The sequence below is a fragment of the Poecilia latipinna genome, unplaced genomic scaffold (assembly GCF_001443285.1).
Source record: "Poecilia latipinna isolate Pla-1442-1.1 unplaced genomic scaffold, P_latipinna-1.0 Scaffold493, whole genome shotgun sequence".
In the NCBI taxonomy this organism is placed as follows: domain Eukaryota; kingdom Metazoa; phylum Chordata; class Actinopteri; order Cyprinodontiformes; family Poeciliidae; genus Poecilia; species Poecilia latipinna.
In genome coordinates, this window is record NW_015113109.1 from 89,164 (window position 1) to 105,508 (window position 16,345).

Genomic DNA, 16,345 nt, shown 5'->3' on the forward strand with positions numbered 1-16,345 from the left:
AAAAATCATTTAAATCAAACTGAACTGAACTTGTCTGAACTCGGTCATCTGAAGTGAATTTTATGTTTCACTGTACATAAAATTCTGGTACAGTAAATTTTATGTACCAGAACAACACAAAGGAATGTATATTTGTGAACCTGAAGGAAAATGTTCAAATTAAATGCAGTGGATTTAGATCTGAACTTTGACTAGACCACTCTAACCCACAAATATACTGTGATGTAAACCAGAGGTGTCCAAGCGTTTTGTGAAAAGGGCGAAAATCATCCACTTGAAAACCCTTGTGGAAAATTATTTATTTATTTATTTTATTTATTTATTTTTTTTAAATTCAGGAATGAAAAAAGGTTAAACTAAAATTCTTGAAGTATTTTTCATTCTTATCTGATAAATAAACTAAAGATTTTTGTGTGAAAGCTACAGTACAGACTTTTTGTGTGTAAGCAGATGTGAAACAGAGGCAGATGCCAATTTCAAGGTCACAGATACAGCTGCAACGCAAAGTCAAATCTCTAAGTTGCATTTGACATATACAGCATTTTTATAGCAACTGAAAGTAACAAAGCTACTTGACTGAGCTATAAAATGGCTCTATGTGCTACTGTGTGTTGATCTGGCACAAAAGGAAATATATTAAAGTTTGTGTATGTAATGCAGCAAAATGTGAAAACGTCCAAAGGATGTGAGGAATGTTCAGAAATACAGAACAACCTAGAACCCTGTCAGAGGGTACAGAGTAATGTCATCTGAAGAATTTATTTACCGAATGGTTTAGTGTTTCTTTAACTAAAGTTGTTTTAGACAGTAACTTGTTACACACTTAGAGTTACACAGCTGCACTCTAAAGTTCAGACTCCAGTAAACATTCATAGTAAAAAAGATGATCACACCACAACAGGATGACTACAGTTTAAATAAATGCATCATTTCATGATCTTTCTGCTGACTTATCACACAGACAGTCTCATGTCATGAGACGCTGGCTCTCATCAGGGAAGAAACCCAATCGTAGCTCTGTCTTGTTCTCAGGAAAAAGTGCTGCTTGAGTTTAAGGGACTTCATAGATGACTGTTGACGTGCAGCTTTGATTTGTTTTGGCCTGTCCAGCTGGAGATGGAAGATTTTGAATTTGTAGGTCAGATGGGGAAAAAAAATGCTGTGAAAGAAATCCAGAAATCCAAATCTCTGCAGCACTATGACTGGAGGATCAAAACAAACGAAGCTTAGGAGATTTTCCCCATTCAAAAATGTGTCGTGACATCTGCTTTCAGTAAAAGGGGGGAAGAAAAGAAAAAGAAAAAGAAAAAGCTTTCAAAGCTTTCTGGTTAAATCGGCATCAGACTGATCAGTACCTCCTCAGCAGAGTTGTGTTGAATTATCAATAACTGTGTTGCTCATCCTGAGCATGCAAAATTGTAAGGCAAAAATTAGGGCAACACCGATTGCAGTTTTCTGGCCGATCATCGATTACCATCTTTAAAAAGCCTGACTTCTGGATTCCAGTTTTGGCCGATACCGATCTTTTTTGTCTGAAATGTTACTAACTGTAGCAAATTGAGTTGGCAACAGTGAGGTGACTGTTGTTAACTGGAAACATTTAGACACGGCCTGGTGGGTCAGTTAGTCAGTCAAACCTCTAAGAGGAGAGCAGAAGGACAGATGTGGATTTTAAGATCTTTGCTCAGGAAGATAAGATCGGCTTCACATGTATCGGCCGATCATCCAAAATTAAGGAAATTGGGGCCAATTAATCAGTGGAGCCTTAGCAAAAATATAAAATAAACAATAAATCTTATTTTTCTTTTAGGAATCAAATGATGAGAGACCTTCTGTTTCATCAGTGAGGATAATTTATCTCTGAGGTGTCAAGGATGCAAAAACTGCATTGATATTGTGGTGAGAAATCACTTTATAACTACGTTTCAGTTCTTTTCTGCATCTCTTGCTCCAAGCAGACAGCAGACTGCCGCCTCAGAGGAGGCTGTTCAGGAAACGATCCATTTCTGAGTTGTTCAGTTGAACTAAAAATATTCTGAATACAAGCCAGGTCCCAAACCTAAAGGTGCGTCAGGGCCATGATGGAGGGACTGTGGATGTCCCTGATCCATTCAGTTTTTCTGTGAATGTTCTCATCTTAAGACTGTTTGACACAAAAATGCAATAAAACAATTCTCAAGAAATGCTCCTTATTTCCACCTAACTGAAGGGAACATGTTTTTGGAGGTAAACACTGCTTTAAAAACTAATTCCGATCCTCTTTGTGTCTTGAATCCCCCCCATCCCCAAAAAAAAAAAACTCATATTCATACATCTAAAAAAGAAACAGCTTTTTTAACGCACATATACACACAAGCACAGATCCCTGTACACACTCTCTATCTTTCTCTCTCTCTCTCTTCTCCTTTATTCTCCTCCCTCTTGCTTGTCATGTTGCCCACATTTGACAGAGTGGGTGGACAGAGAGGCGAGGAGGATGGGATTAACATGAGAGAAGCAGAGGAGGCTGCAGAAAAGGGGTGATATGTGCAAATCCTGAGAGTGCCTGGGATTGCTTCAAGTCGTAGGACCAGTCACTGCTCTTTATTATGGGATGTCTGCTTTAAATGTGGGGAACAATTCTGAGATCCAGAGATAAGTAAAGTTTGACAGTGGAGTCTTCCTTTAATGATCTGCCATGTTCTTTAGAGTCAGAGCAACAAGACCCGACTCTGCAGGGGTCAGGAGGTTTGAGGACGCAGAAGGGCTCCTGCAATGTGAGCCCCGCTGCCATGGTTACGATTTTACTACTGGTGGCAATAGTGATACATCTTGAAAAGAAAAGGTTTTTAAATAACTGAAACGCAAATATTATACAGATTCAATGTGCATAGAGGGAAATATTTCAAATATATATTTATGACTTGTAATTAAGATAATTATGGCTAACGAGAAAATGTGGACATTGTGAAAAAGTTAAATATTAAAAACTCATGGAGTCACAATCAGCCAATTACGAGCCACAAAACTAAAAATCTGTCATTATGTGCTACTTTGTTGGTCTGTTACATAAAGTCAGAATAACATTTTGCAGTTTGTGGTTGTAGCATGTCAAAATGTGGAAAATGTAAACATGTTTGCCATTGTAGTTTAAGAAATAAGGAGGATTCCTGGATGTGGGAGGAGATCCTGAGTTTCACCTCTTAATGTTATCGTTAAAACCTGATGGGGTTTTGGGGATTTTTCTGTCTTTGTACTGTTATTTATGCTTCACCCCGTTCACGCTGTTGTTTTCCACTTAGTTTATTCTTGTTTATTTGTTCTTTTTTTAGGAGTCTTTGCTTTTCCTTTAACTATATTTTTCCCTTGTATCTCTTTAAAGTCCGTTTGTCCTGTTTGCATTTTGCCTCAAACTCACATTCTGTGCCACTAATGCTCATATATAGAAGAAATAAAACAACATTTAGAAAAGCTTTATTTAGTGAGACAATATGTTCCCTCTTGTCACTTTTTTTTGTATTACAAATATATCTGATGTGTTTTATTTACAACCCATGCTGAGGACACAGCAGGTTGAAACAGCTTAGTGGTTCAGCTGGTACAGTTTGCTGCCAGAGTTCATTTCAGTCGACTCGTTTTCAGCCTTTGGCACCTTTTTGTTATAACAAAATTTAAGAGTCTGATGTTTACAAAGCACAGCAATTTGCATCAGCAGGCTTTCCCTAATCCTAATTTTGAATGAGCCGCAGTCATAATGAGCTCATTAAAGCCTGAGACCGAGGCATGAATTATCTGAGAGGTCGAATCTCTGGGGCTGATTAAACTTTCCTTCACAAATAAACCCTGACAGGAAAGTCGGGTGTTGGAGTCTTCCTTCCACTAACTTCAAGTCTGTAGTTTACATTTAGAAACTCTTGAGTGAAAAAAAAATCATTTTATCTTACTGAAAACTTAACTCAAAGGACAAACGACAAAACACCTGATTTGATTTCTGTGTGGGCGGAGCCTACCAGGGCTTTAGGGATAAATTAAACACATTTCAAGTATTTTCTTTTATGAATGTGGCTATGGTTCAGTAACACTTACTGGTACATTATTAGTACAAATCACTATTCATAGTGAAGAAGCCCTGTGATCTCAGGCTGGATGAGTGATGGGTTTGGCCAGAGTGGAGGGTCAGAATCAGCAGTCTTTCACCTGGGCGTTGCTCAGCAGAGTTTACACTAATCTGAGGCAATAGCTGCAGAGGTCTGCACCTGCACTCCATCTTCCCTCTCCTGTACTCCCTGAGTGTCTCTTCCATCTGCAATGGTGGAAAAAAAAAATCTTTGCACAGAAAAAGCTCCCTCATGGCTGCGACGCATCCATCTCAGTCCTGCTTCACCCAGCTGCTGTCATGGTTCCAAAGTCAAGGCTCAATGCATGGAGTTGGCATATCTTGCTCAATGTATCAGTTTCCTCAAGTAGCAAGATGTCAGTTTGTAGAAGCAAAGTTTTGACTGTGACTAAAACTAGGGAACTAAACCAAAAGTAAAGTAAGCTCCAACCATGAGAAGCTATCACAGGAAGCTAACTGCTAGTGATGTCATTTGAGGGAAGTTCTGTTCTATAGGGGTGGGTGATATGGACTAAACTTTTTATCACAATATTATCTAGTACCATTTATAATTTTTTTTGGTAACTCCGTAGCTGTGACTGCATGGCAAGACAATCATAGCTCCACAAACACAAGTTTGTCTTCTTTAGGACACTGGTCACATAAGGAAGTGTGATTTGTGTCACTAAGCGGCACACAGTAATTGGATTTTATCATATTTTCAAATGTTTTGATATTTATTAAGGCTCTCATTTAACAAGAAAATAGTAATATTTTCACATATTTTTAACTGGAATTTATCGTGACAGTGATAAATCTAAAATTCTTATTATGAGAAGAAATTTATCACAAGAAATATAAGCGATACAATAAATGTCTACCCCTACTGCTCTGTCTCTGTTATTAGTCTTGGTATAATTTTTTATCAAAGTTTAAATGTAAGGATAAGGCAGTTATTGAAAAGAACAGAATAACTGTAGAAAACACTTGATGTTTCTATTGTTTTTTTTAGAGAAGACAAATAATTTTAAAACACAGTATTCTTTGCAGTTTCAGAGTTGTGTATGTGCTGCTAAACATGTATGATGACATATTGTCTGACAATATGTCTGACATAAGACAGAGATGGCCATTAGCAGAAAACATTGAATGTTTCACTCTTTTTGTAATGAATCAATATAAGTTTCACTTTCTGAAATCACAACAAAATATAAGTTTTTCTGTTTATTTATTTTTATTTCATGTGGAGATCAGTGGTGATGTATTTGCGGCAGTCATTTCCATGTCTCACCCTGTGACAGTCTCCTCCAGACAGCACTTCCTGGATGAACACAGCAGGGCCGTCGGGCCTGTTGGAGCCTCCTCCAATCGTAATCCCTAAACTGCTGGACCGGGCCACAGTAATGAGCTGGATCACTCCTTCACCTGGGTGACTGGGAACATAAGACACATTACAACACTTTACAACAATGAAAAATGCTTTGAGTTACATAAATTCCAAACTTTTATGGCACCTGGAGTAAAACAAACTTAATGATCCCATTTGCTCCTAAGTGAGTATGAAATTTAGATCCAAGGAATAACTCAGAGATCCAGCCTTGGTTCATCACATGTTGCCTCACTTGCTGCTCTGCTGCCGTACGGTGAGGTGAATTCCTCACCGTCTCCTTCTCCATCATCTCCGCTTCCTCCAGCTATCATCAGTGGTAAGCGGACCCGTGAATCCTCCGCTCCCCCTTCCAATCCCCTCAGGGCCTGTCCCTCCTCCACCCAGACTCCTGCTCCTGCCTCACCGAGGCCTTCATCGCCTCCAGCTCAAAGCCATCATCCCACATCATCTGCCGCAACTCTGACCTCCACCTTCAGGGCTGCCGTCCCCTCTACATGTCATCGGTCTTCCTTCCTTCCACCCATGTTCATCCCCTCTCCTCTACCCTTGTCGCCTCCATGGACACTCTCCAGCGCTCTATAACCACTGACTCAGTTCCAATGTAAGAGTGCGTTACTGCCGGCAGTGCCACATCAACACCCCCTCTCACTTCCACACCTCTCTGCTCCCAGCCACCTCACTGGCTAATGCCCATTCTGGCATTAGCAAGAGTGAATGGGTATATCTCTAGGTAAGACGTAGCCATTCATGACTCATCCCTCTCTTTTTCATAATTCTAGTCTGCTCACAAGCTTTTCCATTGCTTCTTCCTCCCTTCCCTAATCAGGTATAGCTTACATGGCCATGCACTCAAACGTTTCACTGAGGCTGTGCTCATAAATCCTTCAGAGGCATTGTATTAACGTTCTGTTTATTGTTTTACCTTCCCCTGAAGTCTATCAACACATCACATCAACTTACAACTTTTCTGCCATTCTCAAATCATCTGAGCCTCGTTTTTCTAAAGACCTTTCAATCAGGCATTTTGTGGCAGCGTTCAGCATTTTTCAGAGACGTGACTTGTTGCATCTATCCTCATCACAGAATCAAACTCGATGCTTACATGGCTCTCATCCCTGATCTTCACCTTAAATACAGTAGATCTATATTTTATCAGTATCACAGAGCATTCACTGCCAAAGACTCCTCAGTCCTCTCCCAATCCGGCCTGACTTTAGATTTGGCTATTCTTGACACAGAGATACTAATCATGCAGTTTCCTTCCACCTCCTTTCTCCATTTCTTTGGATGGATCATGCTATCTCACGCATTAATTTGTTTTGTTTTTACAAAGGTCTGAAATAAACCTTCGCAGGAACCTAAACTGCATATTATTGCAATGTAAATATACCAGATGTAGCAAAATCTATAAACATTCATAGAATTTCACACATAAAAATTAGAAAATATAATCAAAACTCAGAAAAACCTATTTTAAGAGGCTTATTTCAAAATAAGAGGTCTTTTATACCAACAGCAGCTAAACGAGAAAAAAAAAACATTCAATCTGAACATCCATATGAACTCAGCACTGCCAGCAGTGTGTAGTTTGGATTGATGTTGGTCCAGAAATGGAGAAAAAGAATCAGTCTCACCTGAGGGAGCGCATCATGGGCCCACCATTGTACATGTTCTGAGAGTTTGCAGGGCTCAGCAACAACGGGCTCTGAGATCGAGATGAGGAACCGGACGATGTGCTGTCCAAGAGGCGACCTCCTTTACAAAAAGAGCAAACGAGTGTGTGTCACACCAAGAGGAACAACAACAGGGACTTCAGGCAGGAGTTGTATATTAATGAGTTTTGCAAGGAATGGATCTTCCAAGATACTTAAACCGTAAACTCTTATCATTTTGCCACAGCCACAGATCATTGCAGTGCTTCTCCACGTGAATGTACCACACTGTCTCTGATTTCTTAGGCCTGATTGATGCTAAGCACAGAATAATACCCAACATGCTGACCAACCAAAGCATCCTTCAGAGTAGACTTTTCCACCATGCTTCTTTCATGCACTTTCAATCAAAGACATGTTTCTGTGGAGGTTGTACATGCAGGACTTTCACAGAGGTTTGAACAAAGAACAGATTTTTGTATAGCTACATACAGTGTCACTGTTTCCAGTTGGTCCAACAGCCTGTGCAAGCACTACATTACAATAATATCTCCAACAGGCTCTAGATACTTTGAGCTTCACTCCAGATCAATAATGTGCCAAACTCTCCCAGAACCATTCAGGTACACAATGTCTCCAGATTCAAACTTTTTGTTTAAACCTGGAGACAGATGCTCACCATGGCAAAATTGTTTAGGAAATCTTTACCAGCTGACTAAATTCTTTCACATTTTCACATAAATTCTTTCTATGCCATATTTTAAGTTCAACTAACTGCACCCAGCCTTAGGCTTAAGGCTCCCACCTACTCAGGAGTACTGTGTGTATTCAATTAGCCACTCACACAAACAGAATACACATCCACACTGCCCACAGATGGTTAAGATGTCACAGTGCAACATACCGATTGCTTACATTTCTTGTGACTAAGTCCTTCATTTCGCACAGTCTGAAAGGACTAACATTACACTTCCTTGAGACTGATTCGCTCATTCTCAGCATTAACAGCTAGATGTTGCATCCAAAACAGTCTGATGTGAACACCGTTTTCTGCAATACTTTTTACTGTGAGACACAGAGGACACGCTCGCAGACATAAAAACTGATCTTGGCGCACATGGATCTGGCATTGATACGAACAGAGCTCTGCTCAATGAAGCACGCCTGAATATGTGGGGACCTTTACTCCTTTCCCAAATGTAGAGGACTCTTTAAGAGAGTGGTAGAAGATATATATAATGAACTTATACGGCTTGGTTTCTCACTTTTTTGTGTGTTTGCTGAAGATGCAGAGGGCCGTATAGTGATCAGCCTACCTTGCTGAATGGGAGAGTTGCGGGTTGATCCGGTACTACCGTTGGATCCGTATTTCTCCAGCAGCTCAGCAAATTCTCTCCTTGAGAAATAATAAAAGGAAAAGAATAAAGTCAAGAACATTGGAGGGAGAAGAATGTAAGACAGCTACAAGAACAATGAGGGAATTTCTTTCAGGATAAGGTATTTGGCAGGACAGTGGTGTCCAAAGCCAGTCCTCCAGGGCCAACATCACCAATGTTTTAGTTGTTTCAACAGAAAGAACTAATCAAATGATGGTTCATAAACAGAACCTCTGCACACCTTTATATGCAGAGTTGATAGTTGGTCAATTTGAATCAGCTCTGGTGGAGGAAAGATGCATCAAAAAGTATCAGGACACTGACCCTTAAGGACTGGAGCTGGACACCCATCTGTCTGTGGTTCAGTGAGATCTCGTGGCACAGCGATACATAAGTGTATGGAATTTTAGTTTCATGTTGTATTATTTACTTATATCTCGTCTTCATCCTCTCTGCGTTTACCTTCTTGGTTTATTGTTTGAGTATTAGATCAGAGAGCTGTTTCACAGAAGCACAATTCACAAATCCAGGATAAGAGATAAAGTCAGTCTTGCCATAATGCGATCAGTTCATCCTGGATTGATCCATTCCAACCAGGCTCAGGAAAATGACAGTAGCTACATTTCTATTGACCGTATAATTGAGCAATTTGACATTTTGAAAGAAAATTGCTTAATATAAACACACCAATTTCGACAAAAAAAATATTTTTTTGATCAAAAGATTTAGTGATAGAAAGAGAATGAGGTTTCATTTGCCATCTCAAAATTGGTTTACTTCACAAAACTTCAACGGAAACATTTTTTTTTGCATCACACATGATGAACAACAGGATGTTGCCACTGATGCAAACCAGGAAACAGAAGATGACAGGAAGTGGGTTTTTAATTACTTATCGTGTGAACAAACATACTCAAGTATGCTTTTAATTTCGTTTATTATTTAATGGAAACAGAATTGTGAAATTGTGGGGGGTGGGGGGGAGTTCAAATACTTGAGTTTTGCGCACAGTCGTAATGGAAATGCAGCTTTTATCTCCCAGGTTTAAGTAATTCAGGCATGTTCAGAACTTTCTTCAACAAACCACAAGTTCAGTCACAATGTGCCACACCTCCCACCAAACAAGCAAACAAGCAATAAAATTTACATTTGCTAGTTAATTTGCAAGTCCAAACAGTTCAAGCTAATGGTTTAAAATAAAATACTGAATTGAAGCAGGGCCAGTATTAGGTAGTAGAAGTGATATGGTAAGTATGTTTCCTCCACATTGATGAATGATCTGTGAATTAACTGCAAGAATTGTGGCTCAATAACCTAAAGAATCATTTGTACTTCTCAACATTGTGACAGGATTATTTGGGATCTGAGCTTCAATGATATTTAGTGTTTGTAACCGTGGGGGTTAGCTCATCTGCCATGCAGGACTAATAATACCTTGACCTTCAGAGAAGGGCAGAACTTTCAGTCGGTTGGAGGACATGGTCAAACCCCAGAGTGCTGTTCATGTGCATGACGGCTGTGAAATGCTAGAACTCTGAAGACGATGCAGACGCTCAGGTACACTCAGCTCTCAGAAAACACATCATCATGCAATAGTTTCTCAAAAACTTGAAGTGTGGGAGAAATCCCTCAGTTCCGTTCCTGTACCTGCATCTCCTCACTAAACCTATTGTCATTTAAACCCAGACATCTATTTGTGCTTCTTTTCCTCTAAGCTGATTGTCCTGATCTTCCTCACAGTGTCTGATCCTTTTGTTTCCCCTAATAGTCTTCTGCATTCTGCGTATCCCACCAGAGTAACGGTCCCACAAAGTCAGAAGAGGTCTAGTGTAGAGCAAACGGAGTCTAAGGGGGAAAAGTGGACAGAGGTACGGCTAGTAAGACAGCCGTAATCCCACCTCCTGACTGTCTCTCCTGCCTCTGCATGGCAGGATAGTTAAAGCACAGAGCACAGATTAACACACGAAGCTCATCTCATCAGGAGCACTGCCTTAGGTCAAGCCCTCCCCCTGTTACTCTTCTGCATGGGGGACAAAGCAGGAGTGTAAGGCTGCCTCACTGCACTGAGGAGGAAATTAACTATTTTTGGGAGCCACCATCTGATTTTTAGCTCCCTGCATCTTGACTCCATATTTCCTCTGGGTCTCCGCTTAAATGGCTTCTCTCTAACCATCCCACCCTTCTCCATTAAAGACATACAAGCAGCAAATACCAAGGATGGTAACGGCTTTTGTAGAAAACGTGGATCTTCAGCACAGCTTTTTCAGCACACAGTTCTGGATCAGATTGCGTGCGATGGATTTGAAGGAAGGGCGACGCCTGTGATGCTGACAGCTGGGGCTGACCTTGTTTTTACCCAAACTGGTTGCAGTCAGATTAGAAAGCCGGTTCTGCACTAATACTACCCTCCTCCTTACTCGCTAATGTTACGCCTGCATTATAAATGTGGCTCAGGTGCTTCTGTATGTTTACCCTCTAGCTAGCAGGCAGTGGCTAATAGAAGGGAGGAAACTGCAAAAATTGTCAGACACAGTTTCATTCAGACAAAAAGGGCGATGTTTTGAAATTTTTTTGCTAAAATCCTTTTTTTGTTTTTTTTTTTTGCATTGTTGTTTGTACTGATCTAAAACGGCAAAATTCAGTGTTTTCCAGGTTGATAGTGCCATTTTATAGCACATAATTATTTAACATTCAGTTTTCATGAAAAAAAAAAGCTATATGTATCAAATATGACTTAACAGAAATTTGACTTTGTAATTTAAGGCCTTAAAATTGGGCCTCTGTTTCTTTAAGAAACTCCGCCTTCAGGAAGTCATCGTAACATCGCTCCTCCATTGACCATTTAACAACTTTTTTTTTTTACCGTTGGACTGAGGAGCAGCTCATATAATGATGCGCAGTTCCATCAGGTGTTTGCTGATTACTGCAAATCTCATTGAACAAACAGTGGAGGAAATCATAAAGCTAAAAATCCCAACAATGAAGACACTTTGGAGGGTTTTGAACATTAATTGGAATTTATCATGACAACAATAAATCAAAAGTTTTATTGTGACAAGAAATTTACCATAATAACTGATCAACAATATGATAAATGGTCTACAGTTTAATTTTACAGGTTTATTGACAACAATTAGCTCTAAACTAGTTTGTGAACATTGATTAACATCTTCAAAGTCCTATCATTCTAATGTGAAAAATATTTGCCCAAACCAAACCCGTTTAGTGATAAATGTGCATTATTACTAAATATTTTTATTTAATCTGACCTGGTTTCATGCCACAAATAAAACAAGGAATGGATTTGGGTTCAGTTCAAACCTGCAGGCGACTAACTCAACAATGACACATTTTGATTTGCTTACTTTGCTTCTTCATCTCTGGCTATAAGAAGGCGCATGTGATTTGTGGCAGATGCTGTTCTCAGGATGTCCACAGCTCTGAGAGGTAGACATGAAAACGTGAAGTCAATGTTTGAATAATATCACTGTTTCAGTATCAGGAGTTTACAGCCAGCAGGAGGTGTAAAACCTTACCTTTCACTTGTGACTCCAACTAGAGTGTCCCCGTTTACTTCCAGGATCTGGTCTCCCGGCAACAGGTTTCCTGTAAACGGTGGACAGCCCAACATTGATGTTAATACTGGGTTAATCAGGTGGATGATCAGTTCAACTCAAGGGATTTATTTTTTGTTTTTAACCCTACTGCGGTTTTAAGAGATGGGGTCGTTTGAGGTTTTTACTCTGAGTGCAGTCCAACGGAGTCGCACTAACCCTGTGTGCGATTTTATGAGGTTAATTTTTGTGTGTCATTTCGGGAACTGACTGTCTGAGGGGACAACCCCCCACGGTCCGACCGTGATGTACCCCTCCTGAGCGTCTGCCTGAGGAGGGTCTGCCTGACAGTCGAGTCTCAGACAGAGGAGGCTGCTGCCCCCACAACCCAATCCCAGATTAAGTGGACTATAATGAAACAATGATTTTATAAATGAAACACAGGCTATATTTCAGAAATAAAACTATGCTGCTCTGTCCAGCAGAGTTTTAAACATTTTATATCGATTACAAAAAATAATGTCACGCATAAACTAACAAATTTAAGTCTGAAATCATGGTTCCATGATATCTAAACTCTGTTCCTTTCAGATGATTCTATACATTATATGAGTCATAACACTAGAAAACTTTTTGAACTGTAAAGAGAAACATAACGACAGCATGCCATCTAACACAACCAACAAGCAAACATCAGGGGCTGCAGATACACAGGTGTTGGATTATAACCTCAAATATTAATGAAATAATCATGTGGAAAAACCTTGAGAGGGACTGATGTTTGTCTTTATTCTCAAATAGCACCTTCATTGTATTGTATATGTATGAGGTAATTCTCACAAAAACATGACATGGTACTACAGTTTTACTTGCAAATCTGGGCCTGGTATCTATCATTTATTGCAGAGAAAGTAGGTCGTGACAATGCTGTGTTGTGTTTTATTCATGTTGCACTCACAAGAGAATCTCCAAAAGTACCGGTTCCATCACTCCGGAGTTATTCATCCTGACAACTCTGACCGCTGCGTCTACGTTCCCTTTACTCGTGCTTTTTCTTATTCACAACATGGATATAAAATGAGGAAACATTCCGCCAGAAAAAAACAGAAACAATCAACTATTTTGATATATGAGGAAATGAGAAGCGGTTCATTTTAAATGGCACCGCTTTAAAAAGCTAAATAAATGGTTTAGCTTTTGAGATGTTCCCATTGCCTATGCAAAGAAGCTACAGAAACTTATTTACTGTTACCCATAGTTTGAATGATGTTCATTGATGCATTCAAATTTTACCCAGAGTATCAACATGACTATTACCAATACTAATCTATTCAAAAAGTCAAATTATTTTCCTTAAACAATCCATTCATCTGTCCAGTTTACAGTTTTTCCAGGCTCCATATTGAGCCACATTAAAACAGGTGAAGGACCCCTAGAAATCAAATCTAGAAAAGTATGAAACATTTATTATAGGATATTTTTTATGGATGTGGGATAGGGTTAGAGATGGGAAATGTTGTTCCATGTGAAATAGACATGAGAATGTTTGAGGGAAATGAGCAGAGTTCCACTGACTAACATGTCATCTGGAACAGACTCCTATCATTTAAAAGCGGTAACTGGTATCCAAAAAATTCTTGACCTGTGAGAGCCACGACTCATTGACCTAAAAATCTGATTGGGCTCATGCTTCTACATGCTGCCATTTAGAAGAGGAAGCAATTTGAAAATGACCCTTTGAACCAAGAGTCGCTGAAAATATTTTACATGGAGCCCAATGGAGGAAGTGTCTTTCATGTATTTCAATGAGACAAAAAAAAGTTAAATATTTCAAAAACTATAATAGCTGAAATTACCAGAAATATTCAAGCTTGAGAAGAAACTGAATTTTTTTGATATATGAATTGTTGAAATATCTTGAAGTGTGTGGAAGTAGTCAAGAAACCACAAAGGAACTCAAGAAGTAAGAAAACTGAATAGTGTTCTAATAATCTGATAAATGTGATGTTACAGGTGCCGAGTTCATCTGGGTGCTCAGTGGTTGCCATAGAGACTGGATGAGGACTGTCCAAAAGATGGAATGGGGAAGAATCCTATAAGCAAAGACTTCAGCCTGACAGGAAGTTTGTTTTTATAAGTTGCATTTGTTAGTTTAGCACAATCTCTCTATTTGTTCACATGTTGTTGCTCAGCTTGTCAATGTCTTCACACATGAAATGAATGTAAATGTTCGTTTTAACCAATGCATCTACAATTGTACCACTGACTTTTCTTACTCTGCAAAGTGTCCTCTTCTTAACTTCAAATTCATATTCATCAGTTATAATAAGGAGTCACCTTGCATCACCACTGAGAGCGCTTCAGGCTGCAGTGACTCCACTCACCATCAGCTGCAGCAAGGCCACCAGGTAAAATCCGCTTGACGTAGACTCCAAACTCCTCTCCCGTTAGCTCCTTCACTCCGCCAATCACTTTGATTCCTGGGCAGAGAAGTAGAAAAATCTCCTCTAAGAAAAGCTCCTGCGGCTTTAGCATTTTTTTTTTTTTTTTTTTTTTTGCAAGCTGATCCAGACAGGCTAAATGTAACGCAAATTCAAACGTTAAGGCGAGCAGCTCCTTAGTTACGTAACTAAGAACTCAATAGGATTCATTTCTCTCCATTTAACACAGCTAGGGGCTGCTGTTTGGCTGCGCCGCAATATTTGACTGGTAACTCCAAATATGAGCAATGTTAATACGGGTGCATAAATGAATAATGAATGAAACGATGAATAATTGTGTACAGATGGGATTTGCAATATTGTGAGCTCCAGGGAAGAAACAGAAGGTCACCGGTCAGCAGCTGTCACAGTTTTAAGGTATCCTGCTGACAGGAAACAATGGGAAAGTCACATGAGTCAGCTGTGAGGTCATTATTCCTCTTCCATCACTGGAGCGTAGCCCCATGCTGTTGCATAGCTTAAGAGATGTGCCTGTGTTTAGATGAAAAAAAAAAAAAAAAAAAAAACAGTTTTTGTAGCATGGCTGAGAAGGTAAACTGGACAAACGACACTTGTCACCATGCAGAGTCAGGGAATTTTCTGGCTGGCAGATGCTGTTTGTGTTGGATAGAAAACTTTCTGACAACACAGAGCAGAAACCTCAAGCCGGCGGAGATTCCAGAACGTGAAACACCTGAAAACCTTCTGATGCAAACCGTCCGTTGTGGCTCTGGCTGTGAGCTTACAGTCATTATCCTGTAAGAAGGTGAACGTCTGTTCTTTTTGAAACCTCCAGCAGGTTTTCTTTTTTTGGATTTTGATCTACAGTATCTATCTTCCTGTGAAGCTTCCCATTACCTGAATAAAAGTAAATCTAAAGAATGACGATGCCGATATGTTTCATCCTGCTGTTTCCAGGGTGATTTTCAGTTTTATTCTCCACCCAACAGAGAAGTTTGCTCATCATTTTTGGTCTCCTCTGACCAGAGCACCTTTATCTACAATTCAAACAAAAGTCATGTTCTACTCTACATGAGATGATCAACATTACTGGACACTGCTAAGAGTTTTCCTTCAACATTGACATTTTCTTTCCAAATCCTTTAGGTTCTATTTGTATAGGGCTGCGCCTATACTTATAGAATCTGGGGTTACAATATGTAACCAACATTTTTCTATAATTTCCTTCAGTGGTTCTTGGTGCAGTCCCGCCATAATAAACAGGTTTTTCAAAGGGTTTGGTTTGTTTAACACAGAACAGTTTGAAAGGGAACCAAACAAGAAAACTTTTTAAAAAGTTGCGATTTTGATTCCCAGTCGAACAGTTTCCACCCCCAGATATTTGCATTAAGATTAGGGATGCACCGATTTATCTACGCCTATTTCTTTCATTTTGGGAGTTTGGTGATTGGCCAATGTGAAGCCAATCTTATGCACTGATATCTACCTCAGCAAAAGTCTAAAAATCAGCTACTGTCCTCTTTAGCTCTGCTGTTAAACGATTGACTGACCCACCGGGTCATGTCTGCAGTTAATCTCACTGTTACCAATTCAGCGACTTTCTTGCTATATTTAGCAACATTTCAGACAAAAAATAGTTATCAGCTAAAATCAGAAACAGCAGGTCAGGCTTTTTAAAGATTGATAATCAGCGATCGGCCAGAAAACTGCAATCGGTGCATCCTTACAATACAATCTGCTTAATCAAATTGATTAAGGAAGAAGAAAAATGGTATGGAAAAATTATATATTTGAATGCTTTTCAATATCTACTATCTTCAACATACTAACAAAAAAATACTACAGCAGTATCATAGA

General features: G+C 39.5%; 1 protein-coding gene across 5 annotated transcripts in view; it reads right to left on the bottom strand.

Moving 5' to 3' along the window:
• Window positions 1-16,345, bottom strand: part of LOC106952108 (syntaxin-binding protein 4) — a 60,230-nt gene that overhangs the window by 15,491 nt on the left and 28,394 nt on the right. For all 5 annotated transcript variants that reach the window (XM_015040014.1, XM_015040016.1, XM_015040015.1 and 2 more), the window contains exons 3-8: window positions 14,432-14,527; window positions 12,030-12,099; window positions 11,859-11,933; window positions 8,434-8,513; window positions 7,100-7,220; window positions 5,367-5,508 (exon numbers count right to left, since the gene is read on the bottom strand). In XM_015040014.1, the coding sequence (XP_014895500.1) occupies window positions 5,367-5,508; window positions 7,100-7,220; window positions 8,434-8,513; window positions 11,859-11,933; window positions 12,030-12,099; window positions 14,432-14,527 (584 nt within the window). The remainder of the gene's footprint in view (window positions 1-5,366; window positions 5,509-7,099; window positions 7,221-8,433; window positions 8,514-11,858; window positions 11,934-12,029; window positions 12,100-14,431; window positions 14,528-16,345) is intronic.